Source organism: Galleria mellonella, unplaced genomic scaffold, assembly GCF_026898425.1.
Source record: "Galleria mellonella isolate WM207_F2 unplaced genomic scaffold, CSIRO_AGI_GalMel_v1 utg2411, whole genome shotgun sequence".
Classification (NCBI taxonomy): domain Eukaryota; kingdom Metazoa; phylum Arthropoda; class Insecta; order Lepidoptera; family Pyralidae; genus Galleria; species Galleria mellonella.
This window is the reverse complement of record NW_026442049.1, coordinates 371,997-389,804: the sequence shown is the minus strand read 5'-3', so window position 1 is coordinate 389,804 and position 17,808 is coordinate 371,997. Positions and strand designations below refer to the sequence as shown.

General features: G+C 35.1%; 2 protein-coding genes across 2 annotated transcripts in view; one reads left to right on the top strand and one right to left on the bottom strand.

Annotated features, from left to right (window-relative positions):
- Nucleotides 1-17,808, bottom strand: part of LOC113522924 (angiotensin-converting enzyme-like) — a 240,775-nt gene that overhangs the window by 118,753 nt on the left and 104,214 nt on the right. The window lies entirely within an intron of this gene.
- Nucleotides 9,733-11,622, top strand: LOC113522914 (skin secretory protein xP2-like). Its single transcript, XM_026908762.3, has 2 exons — nt 9,733-9,853; nt 10,169-11,622. Exons 1-2 carry the CDS (start codon nt 9,842-9,844, stop codon nt 11,234-11,236), a joined length of 1,080 nt encoding a protein of 359 aa, XP_026764563.1. The 5' UTR covers nt 9,733-9,841; the 3' UTR covers nt 11,237-11,622.

Here is a 17,808-nt window from a genome sequence, read left to right as displayed (position 1 = left end):
CAGTCGTATTCGTGTTTCAACCGTAAAGCAGTTGTGTTTGCATGGCTGTTTTTCAGTTTGAAGGGTGGGATATGGCGTTAATTTACAGGGTACAGAAGAATAACAACTGAGTCCTCAGGAATGGAAACGCATGGGGGGTATCATGGGCGAAACAGTATACTCTGTTATGTCCATGGTACTGCTCATGTCTATAGGCGACGGTTACCACTTTCCATCAGGTGGGCCGTCAGCTGGTTTGCCATTCTAAGTTTGTAACTAAAAAAAATCTAAATAGTCAAGTTAATAATATATTACTATTAACAAACAAAGCTATTTTAATAAATCACTGTAACGTCATCGTAAAATGAACTGTTTTAATTAAAACAAATTATCATTATGGTGCTATACAAATGAGTAATAGAATTTATAATTGGCTTCTGCAGTGCCTTACTACTACATACATATTTGCTTTAACAGTGTTTCTTCAGGATAAGCAACACGCGCGTAATGTCCCTGGAATTGCAGACGTTCATAGGCAACGATAACCGCTTACCATCAGATGGCCCGTATGCTTATTTACCACCTTACTAGTATAAAACAAAAAGTAATCAATTTAGCTAATTTTACAAATGAAATAAATTAAAATAAATGTAGATTATTTAGAAAAAAAAAATTAAAAATTCATGATTTAACATTTATTTTGCTTAAATTCCAAGGTGATTGTTTCATATTTATGAGACTATTACATTTTTCAGTGATTAATAAATAAGATTTACATTAAAAATAAAAATACCGCGAAATGTCATTTACATTGATAATATAAATAAATAAATGGATAAGTTTTAAATATCAGCGCCATCTAGTTAAAAATAATTAAAGTTCGCACAACGGGTACTAGACAACTGTTAGAAATACTTCAATACTTTTTTCACACACTAATGACAAGCCAAATATGACAAGCCAAATTGTAGTTGCCAAACTGTTTGCCAAGCGTGGCAACTACTGGCAAAACCCGCCAATGGAGGCCTATGTTTAATAATAATAATTTAGTAACGGTTGATATACTATATTGGGATCATATTATATCAGTGATTAACCCTTGGAACCGAAACAGTCATACAAGCACAGCCGCTAGCAGAAATACGAATGGGACTAATGTACCCGTGACATCGTCATCATCATTTCAGCCGTTATCCGTCCACTGCCGGACATAAGCCTCTCCCATAGACTGCTATAAAAAACGGTCTTGAACCACCTACATCTACTGACTCCCCGCAATGCATTTCAGGTCGCCACTCCATCTAGTGGGGGGTCGTCCTACACTACGTTTACCCGTACGCGGTCGCCACTCAAGAACCTTTCTTCCCGTGTACCCGTGTAAGTGATATATATTCTACTCACATTTTTACCCCGTCACCACGGAAGTATGTTAATAGTTAAACAAATAATTACAACTAACAAATGTTTAGTCCCCGATTCAAACATTAACTTTCTGTCGTGATCAACTGTTCGGAACGTGACCCAATTCAGTTTACGATCTAGATAGAGCGTGCTACTAATGATCACGATAAACGTGTGTCCATAATAATATTTTTTTTTAAGACAACAGCAATAAAGTTTAATGATTTCGACCGATTGATTTTGTGATTTGAGACGGTCGAGAATCGATTTTACAGCAAGATAAAGATGAGACATCTTGTTTTTACGGCGAATATTTAATAAATAATTGTCCTATAGCAATGAATTGCTTCTGTATGACATGTATTTTGAAAGTAAAATTTTACAATGAAAAAACAAAAGAAGATCAGTGATAGCTAAAATCTCTATATTAAATACGTGAAGCAAAAATTTTGTTTCCCCTTTTAGGAAAATTGCGCGGACGGAGGAGTATGAAATTTGGCACACTTATATAGTTTATATAGAGAAAGAGTGCAAAATGATAATATATAATTATAATTATACACAAAAGTACATTAAATCAATTAAAAAAAAAAACATTACACACACTACCATGTATTTGACACACACACGCATTAATACTCTCTTGTTTATTGTTAAAGTCTGTGGTCAAATTATCAATAATGACATGATAAATTATCAACAAAGTATCAATAATCACTATGAGTATTATTCTTATATTGTAAATTTCTAGAAAATTCACATCTGCCCTCTTAAGGAGAGGAGATGACTAACTAACCCCCGGCAGAAGCACAGTCAGTCGGGGTTCAGGGCCCCAGAGAGAGAAACCGGCGTACAATGCGGGCTGTATCTAAGAGCACCGCTTTCTGCATCTTTCCCGGGAGTGAGCCGCCTCGGAATCCCAACCGTCTGAGATGTTGTTCCAGACTGGTTGGGATAAGACCGTTCACCGACATAACGATTGGAATGATTTCGGTGGACGGGGTGACTTCCACATTTCGGTCACCTCGTGAGCCAGGTCGAGATATTTTCTCTTTTATTATTATTACTATTAAGGACTTAAATTCTTCTTCTAATAAAATCTATCTATCTGTCTATCCAATAATACTATTTAACGATAAGGTCATCCATTGTTGCCTCTTTATTGTATGAACTCATTTGTTAATTTACGTATGTCATGAATGGCTCAAAAGTGTTTGTGAATGAATGAATGAGTGTACTTTATTTGTATTATACAATATAGGGAATAAGCAAGACAATTTACAAACACAACGACACAATTGTATAAGTACGGTCTTATTGCTGAGAGCAATCTTTTTCAAGACAACCTTAAGGTAATGGACTAATTGTTGTACAAGTAGGTATAATAGTGATGTATAATTAATATATATTATATATATATATATATATATATATATATATATATATATATATATATATATATATATATATATATATATATATATTTTTTTTTTTTTTTTGTTTGTCTATCTGTGTTTATCTATCTATCTATCTTTATCTTGCTTTTGTAATTAATTTTTTTTGTGTTATTGGTACTGTATCAGGCATGGCAGCCATGTTGGCAATCGCAGTTTGTCTTAAGAATAACGCTGCTGACCATCCCTTGACCATTTCTTGTGTACATATTATAAATCTTTGTAAACTGTCACTCTTTGAAGGAAACGTTAAAGAATTTTCATGCATTCATACTAAATCTAGTCTTAAAATTCTCAGGTATTAAATCCAGCAACTTTCGCATTATTATTATTTTAGCCGTTACCTGTCCACTGCTGAACACAAGCCTTCCCCATGAGGGGAATTTTGATAATAGTTGCCACGTTTGGCAGGCATGTTGGCAACCGTAGTTAAGTTTTTAGAAATGTTTTAACAGGGACGTTGCTATCCATCCTTCGATCTTAATTTCCCTTAGTCGCCTCTTACGACACCCACGGGAGAGGAAGAGGTGGCCCATTCTATGCCGGGTTACACACAGCAATATACCTCGGTATATATTTGTTTGTCAACCTTTCATTAACGAAGATATAATCATGGTAAATATCTAGTTCATAAAACGTGTAAAGTTGTAAACAACGTTCGTGTGATGTAATTTAAAAACCCAGCACATGTTTTATATGGAGCGTTTGCGACCTCCTTTCTGCACTTGGACGTTGCGATGTAAAAATTTATAAACAATAATGAAAGTTCTATGGCTCCGTTTCCTTTGCCTATCCTTTTTAAAAATAATCAACAAGAGAAAAAATATATAAAAGTATATATAGTTAGAGATTTTTTTTTAATGTATGATAATGGAATGGTATACCGCTAGCGCAGGCGGGGTGCGCTAGCGGTATACGCTGGCGGGATAGCAGTAAGAGATGATAGGTGAGGATCAAAAGACAGGTCAGTTAGCCCATCGTGAGGAATTCCATTCCATTCCATATAATTAACCACGATGGTTTCCAGGGGCAACCGCATGGAGGTCGACCTGATAGGGTGTATTGCTAGCAATAGTTTCATTAGGGGGCATTACTAACAATCCCTTTACTCCCTGGTAAACAAGGTTACCGTAGCTTATTGGCGCTTGTAATATCAAGTGCGTAATGCGCTTTCCCGACCCTTAAAAAACCTTAATACGTCCTTTTTGAAGAACCTCATTCTGTAATCTCTAGAGAAAGCCTCGGCAGGATTATAATTTCACAACTAGAGTATTTGCGGGAGGAAGCTATACTAGTTCATATTTTTCACCGCATCTGCCCTTCATACGCTTTCTGTTTTTACCTAATAGTTAGCTGGTATAAATGTCATGGCATGTATATGGCAGGGGGGAAAGGGATTGTTAGTAATGGAGACTAAGAATCCCATTGCTAGCAATATACCCAACCAGGTCGACCTCCTCGCGGCTCCCCCTGGAAACTATCATGATTAATACCTGATGAATTCATCATGATGGACTAACTGGCCTGTTTTCATCCTCATCGATCACCCTTCACTGGTGCTCCGCCAGCGTATCCCGTTAGCGCAGGCGGGGTTACCACTCCATTGATGACAATTTTTTTTTATTGGATGAACAATAAAAAAAAATGTCATATGGCATTAAGCTCGCCACTTGTAAAAAGTTTTATTGTGCAATAAAGAATAAATATATTAATAAAACTACCTGTGAAATTAATGTACGCGATCATTACAATTAGATAACTAAATTAATTCTTAATTAAACTATTTAAATCCTAGCGCATATAATCTGTAACGCACGTAAATATATAATGAAATACATAGAACTTCAACGTCTTTAAATATTTTTAAAGTAGGCTGAATTTCATTAAATTTTGCAATCAAAAACTTTATCATGAAGGTGAATTAGTGTAATAAGTATTTTTTTAACTAATTTCTCAACTAGATGTAATGTAATTGAATATTTTGTACATGATCTTTGATATCTAGATGGAATCCTTACTAATTTGTTCCTTACTAAGTTGGTTTGTTTGTTAGGTCATAGCGTATATAGGCTACTTTACTCGAGTAAAAGATAACATAAAATATTTAATTTTTTTAATATATAAATTGTGGGGGGAAAGGGATTGTTAGTAGTGGAGACTGACAATCTCATCGCTAGCGATATACCCAACCAGGTCGACCTCCTCGCGGTATCCCCTGGAAACTATCATAGTTAATTCCTGATGAATTCATCATGATGGGCTAACTGGCCCGTTTTCATTCTCATCTATCACCCTTCACTGGTGCTCCGCCAGCATATCCCGTTAGCGCAGGCGGGGTAACCATTCCATTTTCACCCATAAAAAAAACTGCGGTTGCCAGGGAGAAAAGGGATAGCAATATACCCTGTTAGGTCAACCTCCATGTGGTTCCCCCTGAAAACCATCGTGGTTAATTCTAATTGAACTCGTCAGGATGGGCTAACTGACCTGCTTTCATCCTCATCTGTCATTTCTCACTGGTGCCCCGCCAGTGTATACCGATAGCGCAGGCGGGGTTACTATATTATTATCACCCATTAAAAAAATAACTGCGGTTGCCAACCCGTCAGCCAAGCATGGCAACTAATGGCAAAACTCCCCTTATGGGGAAGGCTTACGTCCAACAGTGGACAGCTAATGGCTGTAATGTAGAAAAAAATGTCAGCTGATAATTGGCTGATCGTTTTTTGGACGTTTTTTGATCGTCGCTTTATCTAAATATATCTGATCTAGTTTTAAACCCGACACGTGTTAGCGAGATGATTCGCGTCTAGTTTCAAAATGAAAGTACATACACACGTCATACAAAATTGTTATATAAAAAAGATCTTGTAATTTATTAAGTTGATTTATTGAGTTTTTAATTAATAGATATATTTATAAATAATTTAATAAAATAATTGTGGCATTTATTTTTTAAATTATGAATACATATGAACTAACTAGCTTTTACCCGCGACTTCGTCCGCATAGCCGAGATATAATATGTTCACTGACATAGGGATACAAAGTAGGCCGTGTCCATTTCGACCCCGTACAGCAAATGTTTCGGTTTGAAGGGTGGGACATGGCGTGAATTTACAGGGTACAGAGGACATACCTAACATCTGAGTCCTCAGGAATGGCAACGCATGGGGAGTATTATGGGCGAAACAGTATACTCTGTTATGTCCATGCTACTGCTCATGTCTATAGGCGACGGTTACCACTCTCCATCAGGTGGGCCTTCAGCTTGATTACCATTCTAAGCTGTATAAAAAAAAAAATTAAAGATTGTGTTTTCCAGAAAAAAAAAAACTAAACTATTAAACCGATTTCGATAATATTTCTATGGGACTAATCAATATATCCTTTCAGACAAAAAAACACCAAACGTTTTAGAACAGACAGAGTTATGAGGTAACAAACATAAAAAAAATACAACGGAATTGAGGACGAAGTACGTCCTCAATTCCGATTTTTGAAGTCAGTTAAAAATACGATAAAACTTTTTTGTGGAATGAAATAGATGTTATACAAAAAAAAACTCCTTCATTAAATTAATATGACATCAATAATAGCTTACTTCTCAGGGATGCCTATAGTACTATGGGCGTCACAGTGTATTCAACAACAAAAATATTATCTTGATTCTTTTAAAATTGTATAAAAAAAAAAAACATTATAATTTAACATTTTGTTGCACAAAATAAATACATCACTCTTGACAAAATTGATATGAGATCAAAACGAAAGAATGAAACATGACGATTGCAAAAATAATCATCGAAATCGGTACAAAATTAGTGATGATATATCGCGTAACATACAACAAAATAGAATCAACAACAACACTCCGAACTCAGCAGTGGAATCATAAAAAAACAACCATTTAAAAGAGCTTGTAAACAAGTATATTTTTATAAAAAAAATATGTTATGCCCATGGTACTGCTCATGTCTATAGGCGACGGTTACTACTTTCCATCAGGTGGGCCATCAGCTTATTTGTCATTCTAAGTTGGGATGGACATAGCAGACTATACTGTTTCGCCCATGATACCCCCCATGCGTTGCCATTCCTGAGGACTCGGATGTTATTCCTCTGTACCCTGTAAATTCACGCCATATCCCACCCTTCAAACCAAAACACAGCTATGCAAACTCAACTGCTTCACGGTAGAAACACGAATGGAACAGAGGTACTCAAGCAATCGACTTTTGTACAAAGTCTTCCTCTGGTATGTGTTTGTATTGTAATTTCTGTGCTGTAAATAATGCAAATAAATTACCTATCTATCTATCTATCGAAATAATAATAATATGCGTTACTTGGTTAATAGTTGTGAAATGACAATCGCCTAACTTATCTAAAGTGCTGATCGCAATTGCAAGACACTTCTCTTTGTACTAACTTTTCTTATAATCGGTCTACAGTTTGACAGACCAGTCGCTTGGACTATGTATTGTTACTAGTACAGTATTATATTATCTGTGGTATTGTTTTCCTAATATTCTAAATGTAACAGTATGTTTGTTTGTTCGTTTATTTGATGGACTTCTACATGTCTTGGAAACTATCATAGTTGATTCTTAGTGAATCTCGTTTCAACCATAAATAAGAAAGTAAAAATGGACAGATGGATGTTTGTTAGTCTTTCGCGCAAAAACTACTGAACGGATTTGAATGAAATTTGGTACACGGATAGGTTGTATCCGACGCGAGTGAAGAAGTGGGATACTGCTAGTATACACTAAGCTTACTAACCTATTTTTATTCTTATCTATTACAGTTCATTAGTATCTCTCCAGTGTACATTGATAGTGCATTTAGGATTACCATTTCATTATCATTCGATTAAAAATATAAAAAAAAAACGATCACAAACAATGAGTTTTTGGAGAAAATTCCTGCCACAAAATGATTAAGGAAAGAGTTCTCTTTTGAGATATAATGTTATTAAAACATTAATATATTATACCTATTATTAACATTTTTTTTTTAAAACAGAGGCAAGCATGCGGCTTACCTGATGGTGACTACCGCCACCCTATACTAAAGCAAATTTTCTTAATTCAGTAATCGAACTCAAATATCATAATTTTTATTTATTTATTTATTCATTAGTACATATATGTGTACATAGCGGAGTAAATGCTAAAAGCATTCTCTCCCAGTCAACCATAGGGAAGTGTCAGAATACTCGAACGCGGTACTAGTAATTATTGATATACATACATACTAAAATTACATATTTATTGATATACATACATACATTATCTCGATTAAATAAATCTTTAAAATTGGATATATAAGACAAGTAAATAATCAAATAACATTCCGAACCGAGCAGAATAGAATCGTGAAAAAATACGATTTAAAAGAGCTTGTAAACAAGTCAAGAAAACAAGAAACGAGAAAAAAAAACATAATAAACAAGTAAAGATTTCTGTTCTATTCTTAACTCAAATTTTACTAAAACAAATGATATAATTGTAGGTATAAAATACATTAGTAAAAAAATTCTTAAATGTTAAATCGTTTTTTAATAACACATCTATTATTACAGCAATATCAGGATAGTTTAATATTAGTTTGTGTCTATAAATATTGAGCCTTCGCATGATTTATGCAATTCATCAACATCCGTTCTTTAATATAAAGTGTTCAATAAACTATAAGATAATAATACGTGATTTATGGACTATATATACAGTAACAGCATTATATAAATACATATTTAAAACCATTCTAACTGGCATAAAAGCAGTTTTATCTATTTTTAAATTTTATTCACTAGTATCATTGTTTGATACATTACATAACTGACTGTGTATTTCTTTTAAATTATATCCGTTAATTGTAAAATTATTTATTTATTTAAATAACTGAATTGACCAAAAGAGAATATGGTACAAAAGGCGGACTTAATGCTAGTAACATTCTCTACTAGTCCACCTTTGGTATGAACAGTGAATTACGAACAGGGCACTTCATTATTGAGATAGGTAGAGAAAACAACTAATAATGTATATCTATATAAAATAAATAATATATAAATAAATAAAATATAAATAAAATATAAATAAATAAATTATAAAAGATGCTGACTATCTATCTCATGGACTATACTTTATACGAACATGAATTTATTTGAAATCAAGAGATTACTGTTGAATCTTTGAATATTCTTTGGTTATTATAGATTATTTTTAAATTTTAAAAAATGGAATCAAAATTCCGTTTGTACTTTTAGTTTACACTGACCTAGTATCGATAAGCGATGCTAAGCGAGGATGAAGTCGGGTTTGTTGGTCTGTTCTGAAAAATGTATCAGGAATTAACTAAGATGGTTTCCATATCGACCATGTGGAGATCACCTTCGCTGGTTATAGCTGTTCCATGGTGGACTGGTAGAGAATGCGTTTATGTGTTATATACATCGTAAACGTTATGCGTCGTAAAGTCACAATTATGAAAGTTAATAAAAATAAATAATTAATTGTGTAACTATGGTGTTAACTATATTTGAAATTTAAATTAAGTATATTTTTATATTCATACAAAAATTTTAAATGGCATTTATGTAAATTCAAACTGTCAGAATATTTTCAATACAATTAATCAATTTAAGCTTATCAAAATTAATATAATTAATTAATTGATTACGTTATTGATTAAAAAAAAAAGTTTTTATACTTATTTATTTTGTCACTAATAATTGTCAACAAAATAAAAATTCCGATAATATATTGATAAAGAAAGCAATTAGCATTGTCGCCTTATTGGTATCCAAACTGGACAGATAAGAAGCATTTTGGTTTACGCTCGACTCCGAAAGCGAAAGTATAACATAGTCCTACAGTGCCGCCATTTTTTTTCTTCGCTCGGCCGCTCATACTGCATATATATAGCGAAGCTACGGACCAACACGCATCATTCGCATTCAGGACCTCGCTGGCTTCAGTGCAACCTACTAGTGCAGCATCATGAAGTTCATGGTGTGTTCACTTGCATAATTTACAATTCTTATGGTGATAGTGGTACATTTTCAAAGTGATAGTGCCGAGTGGTTGGAAAACGTGCAATTACCTGGATTTCGCATATTCCCTTGTCCCACTTTATTAAGTTTACGCAATACGGAAACATTGCGTGCGCGCTTTGTGTGTCACGGTGCGGGCGATTTAACTTGACCACTTATTAAAGCGCAAAGTCTTTAGTACTACTTAATTAGTCGCAATTAGTTACACTTGATCGTTGTATAAACTTTAAGTTATTCGAGTTCTGTATCTTTAAATCTTTTGTGTTTGTTTCAGCTCGTAGCCGCCAGTCTGGTGGCTCTCTTGGCCTTCTCACATGCCGAAGAAGCCAAGAAAGCAGAAAAGGAAGTGGCAGTGACCGACAATAAAGAGGCGGCGGCATCTGACGACAAAAAGCATGAGAAGAGAGGACTGTTCGACATCGGACTGGGCTATGGACACGGCGGTCTGGAGGGTGGATACGGCGGTGGACTGGGCGGCGGATTCAGCGGCGGACTCGGTGGCGGCTATGGCGGACACGAAGTCCACAAAACAATCACTGTTGTCAAGAACGTTCCTGTCCCATACCCGGTCGAGAAACACATTCCCGTCCCGGTAGAGAAGACTGTCCCCTACCCCGTTAAGGTACCCGTACCCCAGCCTTACCCCGTTGTTAAGCACGTGCCTTACCCAGTCAAGGAGGTCGTCAAAGTACCAGTGCACGTTCCCCAGCCCTACCCAGTCGAAAAGAAGGTACCTTACCCCGTCCATGTGCCCGTCGACAGGCCCGTTCCCGTTAAGGTCTACGTACCCCAACCTTACCCCGTTGAGAAACACGTGCCAGTGCCCGTCAAAGTCCCAGTGCCAGCTCCTTACCCAGTAGAGAAGAAGATCCCTTACCCCGTCAAGGTGCCAGTCCATGTCCCCGCTCCCTACCCAGTCGTCAAGGAAGTGCACGTTCCAGTCAAAGTCCCCGTCGACAGGCCTTACCCCGTGCACATTCCCAAACCAGTGCCTTACCCAGTCGAGAAACCAGTGCCTTACCCAGTCGAGAAGCCCGTGCCTTACCCCGTGAAGGTCCCCGTCGACCGCCCAGTGCCAGTGCACGTTGAGAAACCAGTGCCCTACCCCGTCAAAGTACCAGTGCCCGCCCCGTACCCAGTGGAGAAACACATCCCAGTACCAGTTGAGAAGCACGTGCCAGTTCCCGTCAAAGTGCCCGTCGACAGGCCTTACCCCGTACACATCGAGAGGCCAGTCCCAGTACCAGTCGAGAAACACGTGCCTTACCCCGTCAAGGTGCCCGTCCCGGTGGTAATCGGTCATGGTCATGACTACGAGTATGGTCATCATGGTAGCTACTAAGGCTGCAGGAGGCAGACGTCTGAATGTGATATATAAATATAAGCTTAGCACATAAAACGAACGAGGGCCGTGGAATACCCCATCAGAGCGGATAGTGGCTAACAACCAGATCCCTGGATCTCTGTATTGCACGACCCTCGAGCGATATGCACTGATACAATACTCTCAGTTAGACTATTTTGTTGTGAATCATTTATTTTAGCTTGTACAAGATCGGTGAATGTTACGTTTGAGTTGATGTACCTGTTATTTTATAAACAAATCCCTTGTGTTCCCTTTATTTTATTTTTTTGTGTTATATTATTATTTTTTTTTTTTTTGGATGCGAGTATTTTTATACGAACTGATGTAAAATAAAAAAAATGGCTCAGCCAATTAATTTAAAACTGTATTTTTATTGTTGCGCAATAATTATAAGGTTCACAATATGATATTAGCGATTGTAGGTAGTTATTTATTTGCGAAACGCAAAACAGTATGGCCTAGATTAACACAGTACGGACATGAGTAGCCGCCGGTACTCCGCATGGCGAAACTTGACGTAAATTTTCTCTTGACAATCCACATCTATGCGATCTTTGTGTCGAAACAAGCCTTATAATCACCATACTCATTATAAACAGTGTCTTGGACAATATTATCATTTGTTTTAAACGCATCGAATACATTTTAGGACACCACCCCACTACAAGTATTAACGTTTTGAAAGATATTAATTATTCTTTGCGTAACGGAAATACGAGTCGATTTATTATATTATTATATATTCTAGAAGTTTTTTGATTAGCAATCTCTTTAAATAGTAAACAAATAGTTTAATGCAATAGTTGATTTAAACAAAATACGTATTTAGAACGCGCTGTTTCTCAATACTATTTAAGATGTATCAATATGGCGGATGCTGAATGCATTTATTATGCAACGAACACGTCAATTTACTTTTTCTTTATTTTTTACTACATATTTTAGCAACGATGAGGCCTTGAATCTATTTTAAGTGGTAACAAATAGATTGCATTTTAGGAAGTGAGGGAATTTACATAAATACCTACAAAACACGAACAATTATGTCATTTTAGGATTGTGATACACTAAATTATGTGAATACATATGTATTTTGCTATTTATATCAAAGTAAAAAATAAGTTTTAATGTGTAATATGAAATAGATCATTATAATATTAAAATAATAAAACTCACGACTACAATACCTAATGGGATAGTCAAAGGCATTAAAAAATAAAAAAAAAATATATACTACAAAGGCTTTTTAGTGTAAAATTGTTTAAAAATAAAGAAATGCTTTGTTTCTAGATAATTTAAAAAATAATTTAGTCAAAGATTCAGGCAAACTTCGTCATGCAGAAAGAAAGCACGTGAAGGAAATGATTCATATCTTTCATATAGAGCATGATTTACTATCCATATATCATAATTATACCAAGTAATTTTATTGTGACGCGTGGAATCAAATAATGTATTTAAAATTATAGCTTTAGTATCTTTTAGCTTTCGTATTGAAGTATAGACAATACTTTATCGAAATACCAAGCTTGATGTATATATTACAAAATGGGTAAGTATATAATAGTGCAGACTAGTAATTTACTGTGTGACGTCACCGTGTCAAAGACAGTGGCGACACCTAACGGATTTTGTGTTACGAAAATGTGAAGTCTCATTCTAAATAATCTATGTTTGCTATATGACAGCAAATATTTATTTATTAATTTTAACATAGTTTTAACACGTAATACTTAATGGAAAATGTGTTGTTTTCATATATTTGTATCAGATAAGTGTGTACAATAGTCAAACAAAGATGGACAAATATTATTTTGTAATTAAATCGAGTCTGGATGTTTTGGTTTTTTCTTTTTTTAATGGTTGATAATGGAATGGTATCCCCACCTGTGCTATCGGTATACGCTGGCGGGGCACAAGTGAGGGATGATAGGTGAAAATGAAAAGGCAGGTTAGTTAGCCCATTATGATGAATACATCTAGAATTCAGCACTATGGTTTCCAGTGGGAACCACGTGGAGATCGATTTGACAGGGTATATTGCTAGCAATGGGACTGGTAGTCCGCCTTACTAACAATCCCTTCCTCTGGGTATTCAGAGTTATGCCTCTATATATGGTCTCAGGTGGCTCAGAACCATATTTATGACAGTCTATGGGGAGACGATGATCATGGTAGATAAGTCAAATAAATTAAAAGAATAATTATAAATGACATGATATGCATATAATAAATAATATCGCCTGTAATAAAATTAAAATTTTAAGTTACTGGCTATTAATAAATTGTTAAAAAAAAAACAAAAAAAAAACCTTACTAAAGTATCATGTCCTTTCTAACAAAGGTCTATTATAAATATGTTTCCACGTTTTGAATAACACGAAAGGTTCCAATGTCGTGTAAATAATTGTGATATTTAACCAACTTCACGGTCAAATGCAATCAAGCGATCGTTAAACATAATTCCTGTACATTTTGCAACAGAAACGGAATAAAATGTATGTATGTTTAAAACACCGTTTCCTTTAACGCCACTAACCTGATAATTAATAAATAGATAGATAGATAGATAGATAATTTATTTACATTACTTACAGCACACAAATTACAATAAAAAAAAAACATACACATAATACACAATAAAAGAGATAAAAGAATGAAAATAAAAAGCACAAAATTAAAAAAAAGAAAACAAAAAAACAAAATATATAAACTAACAATCTCCCTTCTTTCCCTTCCTTCATGCGTGTGCCATAGTAACATAAAATGGTCACATCTCAGTTTATTGCTTTGCCCTTAAAAGAGCAAAACACTGATATTCTGCTGTGGCCAAGAGTCAGTCGCGAAACTCCTCATTAAAAATAACAATAAAAAGGAATATAAATAAAATACAGTGTATGTGTCCATTACATTCACCACCATTTGATATTATATTCTAACTAAATAAATAAATAGTTATATATTATAAAGACAGCTTCTTTCTTGTATAGAATATGAAGGTTTGCCAACAGTACTTTGAATATATTTTTAAATAGATAGTCCTCTCGTGAGAATGCTTGTCGAAAGGACTAGATCATTATTAGTAATTAAGTATTAACATCGTTTTTAAGTACAAAAAAAGGCCCAAGTTATCTAAAACAAATTAATTAATTTAATTAATCTAAAGGGAAATTCCCGTTGTTCTAGAATAACGAAATTTGACCCGAAATATTATCGTGTAGTACAAGTAAAGAAAAAAATTCGACTACTATAAATTTACCAGAGGGAGACTTTGTACAAAAGTCGATTGCTTGGGTACCTCTGTCCCATTCGTGTTTCTACCGTGAAACAGTTGTGTTTGCATGGCTGTGTTTCGGTTTGAAGGGTGGGATATGGCGTGAATTATACTGGGTACAGAGGAATATACACCTGAGTCCTCAAGAATGGCAACGCATGGGGGAGAATCATGGACGAAACAGTATACTCTGTTATGTCCATGGTACTGCTCATGTCTATAAACGGCGACGGTTACCACTTTCCATCAGGTGGGCCGTCAGCTTGTTTGCCATTCTAAGTTGTATAAAAAAAATACTATAAATTTGTTTTAGTTACATTATAGAAAAAAAATCTTTTTCAAATATATTTATTTATTTATTTTACACTTTATTGCACCAAGTAAAAAGAAAAATAACAAATACAGTAAATACTAATGAGAAGTGATACAAAAGGCGGCCTTATCGCTGAGCAATCTCTTCCAGACAACCATTTTATAAATATAATTTATAGAGAACCCTCGGTGAGCGAGTTCAAATCGCACTTGACCAGTTTTTTAATATTAACTTCATTTGGAGTACACAATAATACATATTATACACAAACAAAATTACTGTGCAACGAAATCTTTCCGAGATAAGAATACAACTGTACTGGTACGGAACGAGTGATGAAATTGTGACGAAAGATGCAACAGCTTAATTAAAACTACACGTGGAAATGTACGTAAAACAAGTGAACGTAATATTTTAGCGGCCATTTTGCAAAGGAAGCAGTAAAACTGAAAACGTAAATTATATCTAGAACAGCAAAAAACAAAGTGACCGACGTAGCCCGAAGGATAAGCAAGCTGAAGTGGCAATGGGCAGGTTATATAGCTCTAAGAACCGACAACCGATGGGGAAGAAAGGTTCTTGATTGGCGACCCTGTACGATCAAACGTAGTGTAGCACATAGTGAGTTGGCGGTGGCAGGATTGCATGTTATAAAATTTTAACATAGGTCAAAGGCCTTCGTGCACTACGATTGGAGCTTGAAATATATCCATAAGTGAATTAGTAATAAAAAAGTTCGGACGGACGGATAAATATTCATAAGAATACAGAAAAATAAATTACAATAAAAGAAAAATAACAGAAAAATACATACTTACCAGAGGGAGACTTTGTACAAAAGTCGATTGCTTGGGTACCTCTGTCCCATTCGTGTTTCTACCGTGAAGCAGTTGTGTTTGCATGGCTGCGTTTCGGTTTGAAGGGTGGGATATGGCGTGAATTTACAGGGTACAGAGGAATAACACCTGAGTCCTCAAGAATGGCAACGCATGGGGGGTATCATGGGCGAAACAGTATGTGTGTGTTCTGTTATGTCCATGGTACTGCTCAGGTCTATGGTCGACGGTTACTACATTCTATCAGGTGCGCCGTCAGCTTGTTTACCATTCTAAATTGTATTAAAAATAAATTGGTTTTGTCATAATTGAAGTAAACTTTTTGTGGGACACAATCTTTAATTATATTTAGTTCGTGTAATTACACCTTCTTAACACAATCTACCGTTAATGAACAAAATTAACTTTACTTACATCCAATTAGTTAGCGATTTAGCGAAAAGTTTACGTAACATAAGAGAAGAGATCTTGCCAATCGCTCGGCAGAGTCAATAATAATTTATGGACCTCTAAACGGCCTTGTTGAAATGTTACAAGGACGCGGTAATAACGAGGCGTTACTACAGAGTACATTTTATTGGTTCAAATAAAAATATACGGTTATAATCTACATGATTAATATCTCTATCTATAATTGTTTAATCTTTGTTTTTATGATAATGGAATAGCAACGCCGCCTGCACAAACGGTATACACTGCCGGGGCACCAGTGAGGGTTAACAGGTGAGAATGAAAAGAGAGATCAGTTAGTCCGTCGTCGTGAATACAGCTGAGATTCAGCACGATGGTGTACTTTTATTATTTACATATGTAGGTATATAGAGCTGTTTTTATTGTATTATATATTCAATTTTTTTACTGGGTATTATTTAGTTTATCTTTAATTGTACGGTTATTACCCTTATACATTCAACAGTTTTCTTTCAGCTTCTCAAAGGTTGACTGTAAGAGATCCCTTTATGGGATAAGTCCGGCATTGTATATTAAATCATTTACCAGTGTTCAATCTGAGTTATGTACAATAAAGATTTTACAATACAATACAATGGTTTCCAGGGGAATCACATGGAGGTCGACTTGGCAGGATATATTGCTAGCAATGGGACTGGCAGTCCGCATTACTAACAATCCCTTCCCCCCTTAATCGTATCGCAAGTTGATGGAGAAATCATCGACAGTCTCTAAGAACGGTATGCGTATATAAGACGAGTATCAATTATAAATAGATTGATACTCTTTATTGTTTGCTCTATAAGATTACAATAGTAAACTTATTATAAATACAAACAATTACAGGAAAATATTACACTGAGGAAACGATAGGCGCTTCGAACTGTCTCTTCCAGGCTACCTTTGGACGGAGAAGAATAATAGTATAGCCCTTATGCATTATCGTTTACTTATATAAATCACTTTATTGACCAAATAAAGATATGATACAAACGGCAAATTTAATTCACTCCAATCTTAGCTTTGTGGTTCTGGCATAGAATGGGCTACCCCTTCCTTTCCCTATTAAAGAAAGGCGAGGGATGGGTAGCATACATATATATACTAGCTTTTACTTGGGAACTTCTAATTGGGATAAGGGTAGGAAGATGATGACTAGCTTTTTAGCTTTTACCCGCGACTTCGTCTGCATGACCAGGATGTAGTCTTAGTGATCAGGAAATAACCTATTTCTTCTCAATTCATACTTACATAATACGTATATACTTAATGTCATAGTGATTGTAGAGAGATGGTACCAGATATTAACTACTAGTGTTATTCATCTGTGAGAGTGTTGTCCCTTAGTATCAAGCATTTATAGGCCGCCTCCAATTAGACGACAGATTTATTTTCTTTTCCAAGCATGGAAAAGTTACAATTATTTTTAAATAATTATAACGTTTATTTATTTTATCTCACAACTTTCTTGAGTACAATGAAACACTTAAAATAATACCATAGATACATCAAAGTTGTAGAGAACTGAGGGCCTACCATGAAATGTTTTCTGAAATTTCGGATCCGAACGAGACAAAAATTTTATACTAAAATTACATGATACATACCGTTTAAAAAAATTAAAAATGCTAAAATATCGTTCCTTTGAACTTTTATGGTAGGATTTATGACAAAC